General features: G+C 41.8%; 1 protein-coding gene across 1 annotated transcript in view; it reads right to left on the minus strand.

Moving 5' to 3' along the window:
• Positions 1 to 4,323: 4,323 nt before the first annotated feature.
• DAPP1 (dual adaptor of phosphotyrosine and 3-phosphoinositides 1) overlaps positions 4,324 to 14,196 on the minus strand; it is a 58,843-nt gene continuing 48,970 nt past the window's right edge. Inside the window, exons 5-9 of the mRNA XM_003985144.6 lie at positions 12,517 to 12,564; positions 11,203 to 11,265; positions 9,768 to 9,853; positions 7,069 to 7,156; positions 4,324 to 4,817 (exon numbers count right to left, since the gene is read on the minus strand). Of these exons, the coding sequence (XP_003985193.1) occupies positions 4,749 to 4,817; positions 7,069 to 7,156; positions 9,768 to 9,853; positions 11,203 to 11,265; positions 12,517 to 12,564 (354 nt within the window). The 3' untranslated portion in view covers positions 4,324 to 4,748. The remainder of the gene's footprint in view (positions 4,818 to 7,068; positions 7,157 to 9,767; positions 9,854 to 11,202; positions 11,266 to 12,516; positions 12,565 to 14,196) is intronic.

Below are 14,196 nucleotides of genomic sequence, written 5' to 3' on the forward strand. Positions count from 1 at the left end.
AAATGGAATCACATCTGGAACAGTAGCTGTGATCGTAGTCACCACCTGATTAATTTTGTGATAATCCACTGTCATTCTCTAGGATCCATCTATTTTCTGCACGGGTCCCCCGGGGGGGCTGCATGGGGATGTGGTGGAAATCACCACCCCCTGCATCCTTCAAGTCCGTGATGGTGGCACTAATCTCTGAAACCCCTCCCCAAATATTGCTTCTGGTTTACAATCTTCCAGAATAGAGACGGTTCCAGTGACTTACATTTGTCCTTTCCGACTATAGTAGCCCTCACAACGCAGCTCAGAAAACCAGGCTGTGTATCTTGCCAGTTACTGAGTAAGTCTACACCAATTAAGCATTCTGGAAATGGAGAAATAACCACAGGCTCAGGAACTCACTGGCCACGCTTCTCTGGTTTCATCCTCGTGGCTTCTGTGGAAAATCCAGTTCCTCACAGATGTCTTCCAAGTGTCTCTGGGATTCCCCATAGAGCACTTTCCATACGCTCCTGAAACCAGTTTTTGCAGGCATCTGCCAATTTCATTCTCTGGGATGAGCTCAACCCCTGGCCCCTGCTGCTGTGCTGAGTGCCTAGACACTGTGGAAGACTTAAGGGCACGGTCTTCACAGCTATAAATGTGACACAACACAGTATCCCAATGTCTTCCCCTTAAGACCCTAGTGAGAACGCTCCTTTGTGGCTTGCTGTGGGCGTAACAGACAAGAATGTGCTCAGAATCACCCCTCCCCTATGGCGAGTGTCCATAATCCATCAATAAGACATTTGCACCACAACCTTCTCTTCCCTCGGGTGCATTCTTTCTCGAGAAGGCTCTTGGCTCCTTTTATCTGCCAGTTCACTAGACCAGAGCGACTAGAAATGTGGTTGGGCTGTTAATGCCTGTGAGCGGCACATGACAAGTACAGAAGTAAGAGAGTAAGTGTCGAGAGTCAGTGTTTAAACAACAGCAATTAGGCGGAACCAACTTCATGTCTGTTGTTTTTGATAATAAGAACTTGAGGTTGTGCTATTTGTAGTTTGAGTTCGTGTCTCTAACGACTTATTTTTATCGGATTTTACAAAATCTCAGTCGGTGATAGATCAGAAATTTAAAAAAAGAAAAAGCCTGGTCCTTCACGGCACGTGACTGAGGAAACTGTGGGGCATCATGCCCAGACGGCCTGAGTCCAAAGTGATTGAGTGTAGGCTCTAGCCTGGAATCTGCTATGAAGCATACTTGGCTCGGAGGAGTCTGGCAAAAATACGGGTTTGTTGCAACCGACCTGAAGTAGTGGAGGGGAAGGGAAGTAGGATCGATGTTAACGCCATACTGTTCTCTTGCTCTTTGCCTGAAATAGGGACACAGCCTGACTCTCTGACCTGTGCGTGGCGAATGGGAGGGGCAAAGATGGAAGCACCCACATCATGTGGGTGGGAAGAGAAGGGCTGGGGCCCGCTGAGTGTTCTGATTCCTAGTGGCTCTGTCATAGCGGACAGATTGCCCTCAGAGGCATAAATAGCCGTCCCTACCCTGGGGGTGACTCCGCTAGTCCAGAGGGAACAGTGTTGCTGTGGGGCAAGATTTTCCTAGGCGGCGTTCTGAGAATACCTGCTAATACTTTGGCTGTGTCTTAAGTGGCACTTCCTTTAGGATAAACACATACCTGGTAGTGGAAGGGACCTGATGCAGACACCCCGCTGGCTGTTCTCCCAGATGGCCCCAGTCCCATCTGCTGTTGGCATAAACCATCCTCCCTTATCTTGGTTTTGGAGAAATAGCAGGCTCCTGGCAGGGGGCAAAATCGTGACCCCTTTTCAGGGCTGCTGAGAGCAGGTAAAGCATCTAGTGGAGTACAAATGCATAGTATGTTATGTTATAGGTGAGCTTGACCTCTTCATGTCCAAACCCTCCAAAAAATGACTGTATCCCCGCTGAAGTATACTCTCCATCGTGTAGCTTTGTGTGCCTCATGTGCAGAATTTGTATTACTTAGTTCTATATGTGATCATGGATGTATGTGTGTGTGTGTGTGTGTGTGTGTGTGTACTTTTTAAGTTTTTAAATTTATTTTGAGAGAGAGAGAGCAAGTAGGTGAGCATGAGCAGGGGAGAAGCAGAAAGGGAGAGAGAGACAATCCCAGGCAGGCTTGGAGCTGTCAGCACAGAGCCTGATGTGGGGCTTGGATCCACAAACTGTGAGATCAAGACCTGAGCCAAAACCAACGGTCAGACACTTAACCAACTGAGCCACCCAAGTGCCCCATATTTTTATTTTTTAATTTTTAAAAATTTTTAAAAATGTTTCTTTTTATTTTTGAGAGAGAGAGAGACAGACAGACAGACAGACAGAGCATGAGTCAGGGAGGGGCAGAGAAAGAGGGAGACACAGAATCCGAAGCAGGCTCCAGACTTTGAGCCATCAGCACAGAGCCCGACGGAGGGCTTGAACCCACAAACTGTGAGATCATGACCTGAGCCGAAGTCGGACACACAACCGACTGAGCCACCCAGGCGCCCCCCCCCCCTTTTTTTTTAATTTTATTTATTTTCAGAGAGAGAGCACAAGCAGGGGAGGGGCAGAGAGAGAGGGAGACACAGAATCTGTAGCAGGCTCAAGGCTCTGAGCTGTCAACACAGAGCCCGATGCAGGGCTCAAACCCATGAACTATGAGATCATGACTTGAGCTGAAATCCAGAGTCAGATGCTTAACGAACTGAGCCACTCAGGTGCCCCTGTATGTATTTATTTATTATCTTTCCCATATTAACTAAGAACTCCTTCAAGACCGAGAGTATTTCTTCAACTCCAAATTCTTCATAGCACACAGTCTAACAGAAGTGGATTCTTCATTGCCAAATATGACATTAATCAGTTGTATTTCCTTTTAAATTACAGATAAAATATATTTTAATAGCAAAATATTACAGGGACAGCAAAATGCTCTTTTTAATAAACTTAACCAAAGAATATAAATAAACAGGACATATTTTACAAAAAGTAGGAACAATATTACCTACACAAAGAAAAACTTGGTTCTGAGAAAATAAAACATGAACCGCACATCTCAGTGAAGATTCATTTGCAACTGCTTTGTGAACTTGACATAATACATTTTTAAGTTGCCATTTGCTTTATCTCATATGATACAAACAACAAAATACATGAAAAACCTTGTTGAAATACACAAAAATGTAATGTAATCTCTGAGTCCTAGATGTTTTGAGTAACAGAAGCAACTTTTTCGTCAAGGTACGCATTTGGAACTGCAAAAGCAGTGTTAGGACATCGCTTCGCACCATATACCATAATCTCTTGTATTTGGGGTCTCCCTCCACTTTTCTGTCCCTTTAAACTTCTATCTAAAAAAAAAAAAAAAAGCAGTATTCATAAAGATAAGAGAAGGGGTTAGAATCTGTTTGAGCTCTGGATGCCAGTATCTCGTTACCCTATTTCAATCCTCTTTTTCTAGTTTGAAAATGCGGTGTAACACATCATTGTTCGTTTCATGCGGACTTAGTGTTGCTCCTTCACGTGGCCACAGAAGTTGCTCTTGAATAAGGCGAGAGTGCTCAGCCATCTCAGTGCAAGGGAATTCTGACTTGCCCCAGGCCGACACCGGCAGCTCGCCCTGGGGAAGGGACTGTCCCAACACACTCGGCTTCACGAGTCTCTCAGTCTGTTCGCAGAGATGTTGCATGAAGAGAACCCAGCGCTTACAAATACTCTATTATTGTTCTAGTTATAATACTAATAACACGGATTGTTATTAAACTACAAGTAACCGGCTCTTTTATTACCTTTCCTCAAGTTAGGCTTTCCTACTCTTTAAAACATTTTCCCCAAAATGATTACCTTCCTTTATCTTTCTCATCCTACTTAATAGCCGGTAGGACATGTACTTCTCACGGGCTTATCATTAGAAGGGAAGGAAGGACCCACTAGATGCCTGAGCCTGTTACGAAGAGAAAAGAAATTTCCCATTTTGGTTTTGTTTGGTTTTCTGTATAAAGAAAGAACAAAAACAAAAAACAGAACCAGCGCTGCCCCCATCCTCAATCTTCGGTGTTTGTTATTTCTTTTTTTTTTTTTTTTTTTAAAGGTATTTTTTTTTTTCAACGTTTATTTATTTTTGCGACAGAGAGAGACAGAGCATGAACGGGGGAGGGGCAGAGAGAGAGGGAGACACAGAATCGGAAACAGGCTCCAGGCTCTGAGCCATCAGCCCAAGCCTGACGCGGGGCTCGAACTCACGGACCGTGAGATCGTGACCTGGCTGAGTCAGACGCTTAACCGACTGCGCCACCCAGGCGCCCCGGTGTTTGTTATTTCTAGACACTTTCTGTAGAAGCAAAGCACATAGCTGTTCCCTTCCTGGTTGATAGCACAACCTGGATGTCAGAGGAGCTGACTGTGATGCAGACTGGGATGCCATGCGGCTTGGGGACCGCAATGAGAGAACACAAAACCCCTTTGTCTTCTACATTTCCTAAAAGGGAGCACGCCTGGGTTGGTGGTTTCATCGGCTTCCATCAGAACGGTGACAGCTTTGGTATTCTCACGGAGGTGACAACATCCTGAAGGGCAAGCAGTTACCCACAAGTCAGCAAATGTGGTGGGTTCCGAAAGGTCCAAATCTGCATGTGCTTTTGGTTTGTTTTGAAAGAAAAAGCCTTAGTCAGCTTTCGTCTGAAGCCTGCTGTGGATCACAACATCAGGGACCATTCCGCCCTGCGTGCTTGGGCAGGGAAGGCCTATTTAAAGATGAACGACCGAGATCGGATTGTGCCTTCCCCTTGGTCGAGCTGCTTTCTGATTTGAGACTGTAATAGAGCATACACACATACATATTTACTGGTGAGCAATTTTATGATAACGAACTTAGCAAATATTAAATAAGACATGCTGGTTAGTAAGGACACATTGCATCTGTAAGTTAATGAACACGTGACACCCCTACCCCCCACCGAATTTCAGTATGGCTTTCCGTACTTTTTGCAGGATAAATATTGAAAAGTAGTTGTTGGGGTGCCTGGGTGGCGCAGTCGGTTAAGCGTCCGACTTCGGCTCAGGTCACGATCTCGCGGTCCGTGAGTTCAAGCCCCGCGACAGGCTCTGGGCTAACGGCTCAGAGCCTGGAGCCTGTTTCCGATTCTGTGTCTCCCTCTCTCTGCCCCTCCCCCGTTCATGCTCTGTCTCTCTCTGTCCCAAAAATAAATAAACGTTAAAAAAAAAAAATTAAAAAAAAAAAAAGAAAAGTAGTTGCTAAAACATGTACAAATTGGGAACTGGCCTAATACTTACGGTAATTCATAAAATGAAATACTATTCAATGAATCAAAACGAATACTTAGATCTAAATTTATTAATAGGGAAAAATGTTTACGACACATTGCCAGTGGAGTATGTATGTAAAGAGTGATTAAATTTTGATTTTTAAATATTTATTTGCACAGGGAGAAGTCTGAAAGTGTGTGAGTTTGATGTACTTTTACTTTAATTTTTCTATAATAATGATGTGTCACTTGCATAATTACAGAATACAAAGAATAAAAAATTGATTATCTGAGCAAATGTTTCATGTGGCAAAGTAGTTCCCCACTGAGTATCAAATACATTGGAACTATCTAAAAATGAATGGGGTGGGGCGGGGGGGCGAGACTGGGTGACTCAATCAGTTAAGTGTCTGACTCTTGATTTTGGCTCAGGTCATGATTTCTCGGTTTGTGTGTTCGAACCCTGCATCAGGCTCTGTACTGACAGCACTCAGCCTGTTTGGGATTATCTCCTTCTCTCTGTCCCTCCCCTGCTTGTTCTCTTATTTCTCTGTCTCTCAAAATAAATGAACATTTAAAAAATGTTTTTAAATAATAAAAAATAAAAATGAGTGGTATACTTATTTGGATTTCAAACTGAAAATACAACCAAAAGCAAAAGTCCCAGCATCTACAAAAGAATATTCAACAAGTCTCTTCATAAAAAAAAAATTAAGAAAAGTTGTTGATGTTTGAAAACATCAAGGGTTTCAAGATGGTATTTATAGAAAATTTTAGAAAGCTGTAAGGACATGTTCTTGACTAACAACTCACTAAGTTGCAAACACATATACAAAAAATGTATGAGACTGGTGAATTTTTATTTTTTTTTTATTTAAAAAAATTTTTTTTTCAACGTTTACTTATTTTTGGGACAGAGAGAGACAGAGCATGAATGGGGGAGGGGGCAGAGAGAGTGGGAGACACAGAATGGGAAACAGGCTCCAGGCTCTGAGGCATCAGCCCAGAGCCTGATGCGGGGCTCGAACTCACAGACCGCGAGATCGTGACCTGGCTGAAGTCGGACGCTTAATCGACTGTGCCACCCAGGTGCCCCTGACTGGTGAATTTTTATAAGCACCTTATAAGAAAGCAGATAAAATAAACCACATTTCATGCTTGATCTTCACAAAGACTGGAAGCTAAGGGAAGTTCCTCTAGCAATCAATCTTCCTTCTCTATTTATTTTTTAAAAAAAAAATTTTTTTTAACGTTTATTTATTTTTGAGACAGAGAGAGACAGAGCATAAACAGGGGAGGAGCAGAGAGAGAGGGAGACACAGAATCTGAAACAGGCTCCAGGCTCTGAGCTGTCAGCACAGAGCCCGACGCGGGGCTCGAACTCACAGACCGTGAGATCATGACCTGAGCCGGAGTGGGACGCTTAACCGACCAAGCCACCCAGGCGCCCCTTCCTTCTCTATTTAAAAGGAATTTCTACTATAGAAATATGGCGGCTTTCCTCTGTCTGACCTTCCAGTCCCACATGTCCTCCAGGCAAAAATTGGACCAGGCCACCCACTCAAAGGAAGACTAATCTTGAGGGCGAGAGGCTAAGGCTCCAGGGCTGAGACCCCAGTGTAGCCCTGTCCTTTCTCTTTTACCCCCATCTCCATGCCTTCTGTGACTCACAAGAAGTCTGCCAGTGGACACCCCATTCGTTCTTGGAGATAGTCTGACACTTTCAATAGAAATATGTTTGAAGTTGTCAACATGTTATTTCTGAGTCCTAGACATCAAGAGGACTTGTATAACTCACCAGTTTCCAGCGTAATATCTTGATCCACTCGTCAGCTTCTACTCCTGTCTTTGCACAGAGATAAAATGTCCTGAATGGAAACACTAAGCTGAGAAGACGAAAGAAAAACGTAAGATACTCCAGGTGGTTGGTTGAATGTATTCGTTGAACAGTAATTAGAATATTCAACAGGAAAAAATAATCAACAAAGAGCAACTTGAAGAACTGATAAATACAGAGTGATTCCTGCCAGCAAAGGGCAGAAATGTGGAGGAAGTTGTGGATTCATAGTATTATTACTGGTCAGTTTATATTTTCTAATGAGAAGTCAAAACAGAAAAAAAAAAAACATGTCCAGGACACCCCCATATCCTTTTGTAGGCTTATGTCTCAGACTGAATACAGCACTTGTGTGTTTATTCAGCTGATGTGTTAAATGACTCCGAACGCGTGCTATGATTCAAAGAATCAGCAAGACGGGTAAGAGTTTGCTGAAGAAACCCATTTGTGTTGGCCTGATTCAGTGAGAAATAAGCTGCTTTGTTGGATGTGGGTACTTTTAACTAATTAGGACAGGAAAAAAAAGATAATAAATCTCAACTATTCATTTTGCCCACTGTGTCATGAGTTCGTCTCTGCTTAGAAGAAGACAAACTTTCCTACTGGCATGAAAACTTATTCTAGGAATATGGTAGCTCTTCATTGACTGTCTCTCTTTGGCTATCTAGTCAAATCTTTTGATTAAAAAGATCAGCCCTAACTTACATCTTGCCCATACTTCCCGTCCTTATACTTGAGATGCGAAACGCTAAGAATCCTTTTTTCTTCTCTCGTGAGAAAAATTTTTTTTTTTTTAATTTTTTTTCAACGTTTTTTATTTATTTTTGGGACAGAGAGAGACAGAGCATGAACGGGGGAGGGCAGAGAGAGAGGGAGACACAGAATCGGAAACAAGCTCCAGGCTCCGAGCCATCAGCTCAGAGCCTGACGCGGGGCTCGAACTCACGGACCGCGAGATCGTGACCTGGCTGAAGTCGGACGCTTAACCGACTGCGCCACCCAGGCGCCCCGAGAAAAATTTTTAAAAAGCCTTCCGCTCTAAGTCAGAAGGGTTTCTATATCCTAAAGCCAAAGCAGCATATCTTGTTTGTATCAGTGATTAACGTTGAATAGACAAGAAGTAAGTCCCTGTGTATAGAAGGTAAACCTTGGTGTGAGGCCCAGTTGGGTGGTGAGGGGATAGTGGTGGTACTATATAGAACTGGTTTCTGGAATTGTCATTGTTCGGTACTCCCTGTGAGAGACATTATTAATTGCCTATTAATGCAGATAATTTTTCCTTTCTTCTTGCTAACAGAACCCCAGGCAATAAATTATAATTAGTTGGAGCCAATTATGATCATACTAGTTTTCTCGCTTTCCCTGCTGCTGCGGATGGCCATGGGACCCAGCCTTGGCCAATGAGATAGGAGGGGAAATCTGATAGATTTCCGAGAAAATGCCTGCTTTCCTGATAAAAAGGGACAGGTATGGGTGATCTCATCCCTACATCCTTCTTCATGACTGACATGAAAATGTGAGGCCTAAAGCTGGAGTAGTTATCTTGGACACTGAAGTAGCAAATGAATTGCTCAAGGTCAAGAGTAATGTAGAGACAACTGGCTCCCATCTTGTCATGTTAGCTGCCTATCTCCTGATATTTTGTTATATAACCAATACCCCCCCCCCCCCCCGCCCCACCGCTGGCTCATATGGTACCTTTAAGTGAATTTTTATTTTTTTTCTTAAAAAAAATTTTTTTTTAATATTTATTTTTGACAGACACAGAGCATGAGTCGGGGAGGGGCAGAGAGAGAGGGAGACACAGAATCTGAAGCAGGCTCCAGGCTCTGAGCTGTCAGCACAGAGCCCAATGTGGGGCTCGAACTCACAAGCCGTGAGATCATGATCTGAGCTGAAGTTGGTTGCTCAACCGACTGAGCCACCCAGGCACCCCCCTTTAAGTGAATTTTAGAAGATATACATTACTGGTAGATGTTACAGAATTAACGTTAATTTTCTTGGATGTGTAATGGTGACATTGTTATTCTTAGGGAGTACATGCCCAGGTATATATAGATAAAGTGCCATGATGTCTCCAACTTACTTTCAATTTGTTCAGGAAAAAAAGTGAATGGATAGAGATATAGCAGGTAATGGCAAAATACTTATAATGCATCTAACTGAAAGGTATGTGGGTATGTTTGAAAAACATTAAGGTTGATGGAAAATAAAGCATTCCTTTTTCAAGACACGTCTCCTAGTCAGAGAATTGTCATGATGCACTGATTAGAACGAAACACTTTTGTGTTATCTGCCAGAAATAGTCATAATAATACAAATCACCCATTGTTGCAGTCAACAAAGTTAAAATTTAAAATGAGTAAAAAACTCCAAAGGAATAAAGCTGAGATGTTGGTGGCATTCTGTTACGTATATACTTATGCAGTGTACAACATAAACAGTTATGCCGCCGGACCTGCCTATTGGTTTAAGTCACTTTAAATGAGGTATTATGTCACGCTCAGCTGTAGCATTCCTAACATACATACACCGTGTGTTAGTTACATCCATGCCCCTCAGATCAAGACATTTGTACATACAGGGTTTTTTTATTCCTCAGCTAAAGTAATTGTCTGCCAAGAAGACGTTTAAAATCATTTCCTTACAAGACAACTTACCAAAAACAGTTTACTCTTTCCTGTGAATAATCAAATTGTACAGCTGAACATTCTGTTAAGTCTAGGATCCGAATTGGTTCTGGTGACTTCAAAAAAGAAAAAAAAAGCAACTTATATGTCATCACAATAAAACACACAAATTTGTCCATCATTTATCCTCCTAAAAATCTTCCATTATATGCCCTTGTCGATTTTACTTTCATTAAGGGGACTGATCATAGAGAACCTTCCTAAAGGGAAGTCATAACCCCTGGTTTGGGGATTTGCTATTCATGAAACTGGATGTTAGGAAGAGATTGTCTTTATCAATTTATTTTATTTATTTATTTAAAAAAATTTTTTAACGTTTATTTATTTTTGAGACAGAAAATGAGTGGGGGAGGGGCAGAGAGAGGGAGACGCAGAATCCAAAGCAGGCTCCAGGGCTCTGAGCTGTCAGCACAGAGCCCCACGGGGGGCTCGAACTCATCAACCGTGAGATCATGACCTGAGCCGAAGTCAGATGCTCAACCCACTGAGCCACCCAGGTGCTCCTTTATCAATTTAAATTTAGTGGAGATGGATTTTTTTAAATTATTTTATTTTATTAATAATTTATTTATTTTTAATTTACATCCAAGTTAGTTAGCATATAGTGCCACAATGATTTCAGGAGTAGATTCCTTAATGCCCCTTACCCATTTAGCCCATCCCTCCTCCCACAACCCCTCCAGGAACCCTCTGTTTGTTCTCCATATTTAAGAGTCTCTTATGTTTTGTGCCCCTCCCTGTTTTTGTATTGTTTTTGCTTCCCTTCCCTTGTGTTCATCTGTTTTGTCTCTTAAAGTCCTCATATGAGTGAAGCCATATATTTGTCTTATTGGAGATGGATTTTAAACATAGAAGGGAGTCATATTTTTCTTTCATGTTTTTAAACTTCTACTTTCTCGGAAATTTGGTGTAGGGAAAGTGAGAAGAAATAAAATAATTTCAAACTGGCTTCATGAAATGGGCATGGGAAATGGACATGTTTTATACTAAAGGGAGAAACTGCTGCAGACAAAGCTAATACACCCCAGCAAGACAACAAACCCATTGCCCTAAACAAGGGAATGATGTGCCTTGGGAAGCTGGTTTAGCAGTTCAAAAGATCCGTCTCTGGGACACACATCTCATCCTTGCGGAAGAACTCTGCCTAAGGCACAAGGCTGGCTCTGTCAGTGGAGCATGCAGCTCTTGATCTCGGGGTTGTGAGTTTGAACCCCGAGGGTTCATGTTGGGGGTAAAGATTACTTAAAAAGAAAACAACTCTCATATCAGGAATCAAGAACACACATTTCCAATCACTTCTTGGCGTTTCAGGTACTCATAAAGAAAATTTCAGGGATTTCAAAGGCAGATGTTCTTTGCATCTAGAGAGCTGATTTTTAAAGGGCAAACGTATTATGTTTCTCACCATCTGGTCTTTGAAGTATTTCAGCTCATTCCTGTGCAACGTGAACCATCTTGTTTTCCAGGTCTGAGAAAAAAAATAATTAAAACATGCAGGTTTTGAATATAGGAACGCAATCTTTGAACTGGATTGTTTCCTTTAATTTCAATAGTATCTAAAAGATTAGATCCAATAAAATATTGTTGTGGTAAGTCATTTCTGAAGAAAAGTTTCAAAATATCTACAAAAACTAAAGTGATTTCATGCTTTAAGTTCATAATGAAGATAGAGATATTGACATACTTAAACAAATAAGAAGAAATGGTCTATTATAAATATCCAAGGTTATTTATAACAAACTACTAAATGTCTGTCTTATTAACTCCATAATAAGAATATATACCATTTTGTGAGCACCTACTATGGGCTACATACTATCCTTGGAGGTTCGTATATATTATAGCCAATCCTTATATGATGCCAATATTCTTGTTTAACAAATACACAAATTGAAGTTTAGGAACCTCAAACCACATAATTTTCTAAGACTTGCCTAAGAATTCCATGGTATTGGTGGCAGGAACTGGTGTTTCCCACCTCCTCCTTCTTACGTACTGACAGAACCCTCATCTCGGGTGGCAATGTGTCCAGTTAAAAGAGGTAACAGAGAACTTAAAAACAGATATGCTGTGAATATAAATACTTCCTATCCTTAGAAAGCATCCAGTCTAGTAGGGACACAAATAAATAAATATTTAGGTTGAACTCAAGCAGGCCAGTATCCATGACAGAGGTTAAGTGCCCCGACTCTTAAAATAGGGAAGAGTAGACCTATTCCATGAAGGCCATCTTGGTACAATGACATAAATGGAGGGACAGTTGGATACCCCACACTAGTAAAGTTCTAAACTGTGTTTCCTTTGGGATTTTATAACATAGTTACGTTAATGCCAGTGATATTTTTGGCCTACTTTTGGGTAAACATTTTATACAATTTTCACTTCTTTGTTGAAAAAAATGAAAAAGAAGAATGTTCTAGAGTCGACTTGCTACTTTCATCCTTCATCCTCTATTGTTCCATTAAAAGGACTGTAAGTTTTGGGGAGTATTAACTGTAGGCCTACTCTTACACATTTGACTTTGCCAAAGACAGTCAAGTGAGTTTCCAGAATTTTGACCAATATTAGTCATAAAGATCAACTCTTGAAACAGAAATATTTTAACTGGGTCAAAATGAGCGGGCAAGCATGTTTTAAAAGAATGTCAACGTGGGAATTGAGTCTGCTGACATGCTCTCTTTCTCTGTGGCTGGCTCCAGGCAGAAACCCATTTCCTTACCTTGACCAGGCCCCCCTGTTTGGTGAGGTAACCCTCTTTGGTGCCCAGCTGAAAAAGAGAGAAGCACCAAGTAAAGCTCAGATCTATCACAACGTGATTTTTGTCTATTTCTGCCCTATTTTAAAAAGGAACACAAGTTTGCCATTGATCTTTGAGTAATCGCCTTCTTGAACATCCTCCCTGTGTGGGGAGAAACTGTTTGCCGACTGGATCTTCTGGGGGAATCCTATAGCAACAGACAACAAGTGAGAGACTCTCTTCTAACTTGAGTTAGCAATTTGCAAATAATAAGCCACATCACATCACTTGTAAAAGTCGGGGTTGGTAAAGTGTGTCATGTGAAACCCATTGCTTTGTTGCACGGGTATTATGCACCCAGGCACACACCCGTGGATTGATGTTGGTTCAATACATTTGGGAAACGCTGGACTAAGTAGAGACATTTCTTTACTTCCCCGAGTCTGTATGATGCTAATATGCCTTGTGAATTTTAAGAGGGAACAGTAGAGGTAGCATTTCCATATTTATTTTATCACGTGATCCTCTGCTATCCTAGCATCCCTTTTTCACAGACCATCTCTCGAGGCCTCCGTTCAGTGGAAAGAAATTTCAGGAATGCAGATTTATTGACACTTGAAGTGACAATGAGTCATTTCTTCACTCATGTAGCATTGATTCAAGGGTAACTATCACACACATAGCTAGCACCTATAAAATGTAAGGAAGGGTGGGGAACAGTGCAAATAGAAATATGCCTAAAACAAGGACCTTAAGGTGAAGACTTTGTAACTTCATAAATTTCTGAAGAAACCAAATTTCTTATAGGGTATTTTGTTCTTTTATGATGTCACAATGTATCTTGTATTAGTAAGATAACAGAATAAAGAGAGAAAAATGTTGCAGAAGCAAAGGGAACAGAAATTTTAGAAGGGAGGAGTCATTAAAAAGAGGATGAATCCCATAACAGGGAAGCTAAGGAAGCTGACATTTTATTATTATACTTTTTAAGTTTATTTATTTATTTTGAGAGAGAGAGAGCGAGCAAGGGAGGGGCAGAGAGAGAGAGTGAAAGAGAGAATCCCAAGAAGGCTCCACACTGGCAGATGTGGGGCTCGAACCCATAAATTGTGAGATCATGACCTGAGCTGAAATCAAGATTCCGATGCTTAACTGACTGAGCCACCCAGGCACCCCAGGAAGCTAACATTTTATTGTATTATAGTGTATTGTATTAAAATTTTTTTTAATGTGTCCTTAGTTTTGAGAGAGAGACAGAGACAGAGACAGAGTGTGAGTGGGGTAGGGGCAGAGAGCGAGGGAGACACAGAATCGGAAGCAGGCTCCAGGCTCTGAGCTGTCAGCACAGAGCCCGACGTGGGGCTTGAACCCACGACCCATGAGATCATGACCTGAGCTGAAGTCGGACGCTTAACCAACTGTGCCACCCAAGAGCCCCAGAGAGCTAACATTTTAGATAGGACCTATTCTATGTCAGGCTCTTGAAATATATTATCTCACTTAATCTCCATCAGCAGAACCAATTGGTATTTCACATTTCCCAGAGCCAAAACAGAACTGCTTCTTCCCATCTGCCAAACCCGCCCCTCCTGCCAACTTGGCCGTATGAGTAAAGTGCAGGAGGCCTACTCTGTGACTCCTTCACATACCACATTCAACCTG

The sequence above is a fragment of the Felis catus genome, chromosome B1 (genome assembly GCF_018350175.1).
Source record: "Felis catus isolate Fca126 chromosome B1, F.catus_Fca126_mat1.0, whole genome shotgun sequence".
Lineage (NCBI taxonomy): Eukaryota > Metazoa > Chordata > Mammalia > Carnivora > Felidae > Felis > Felis catus.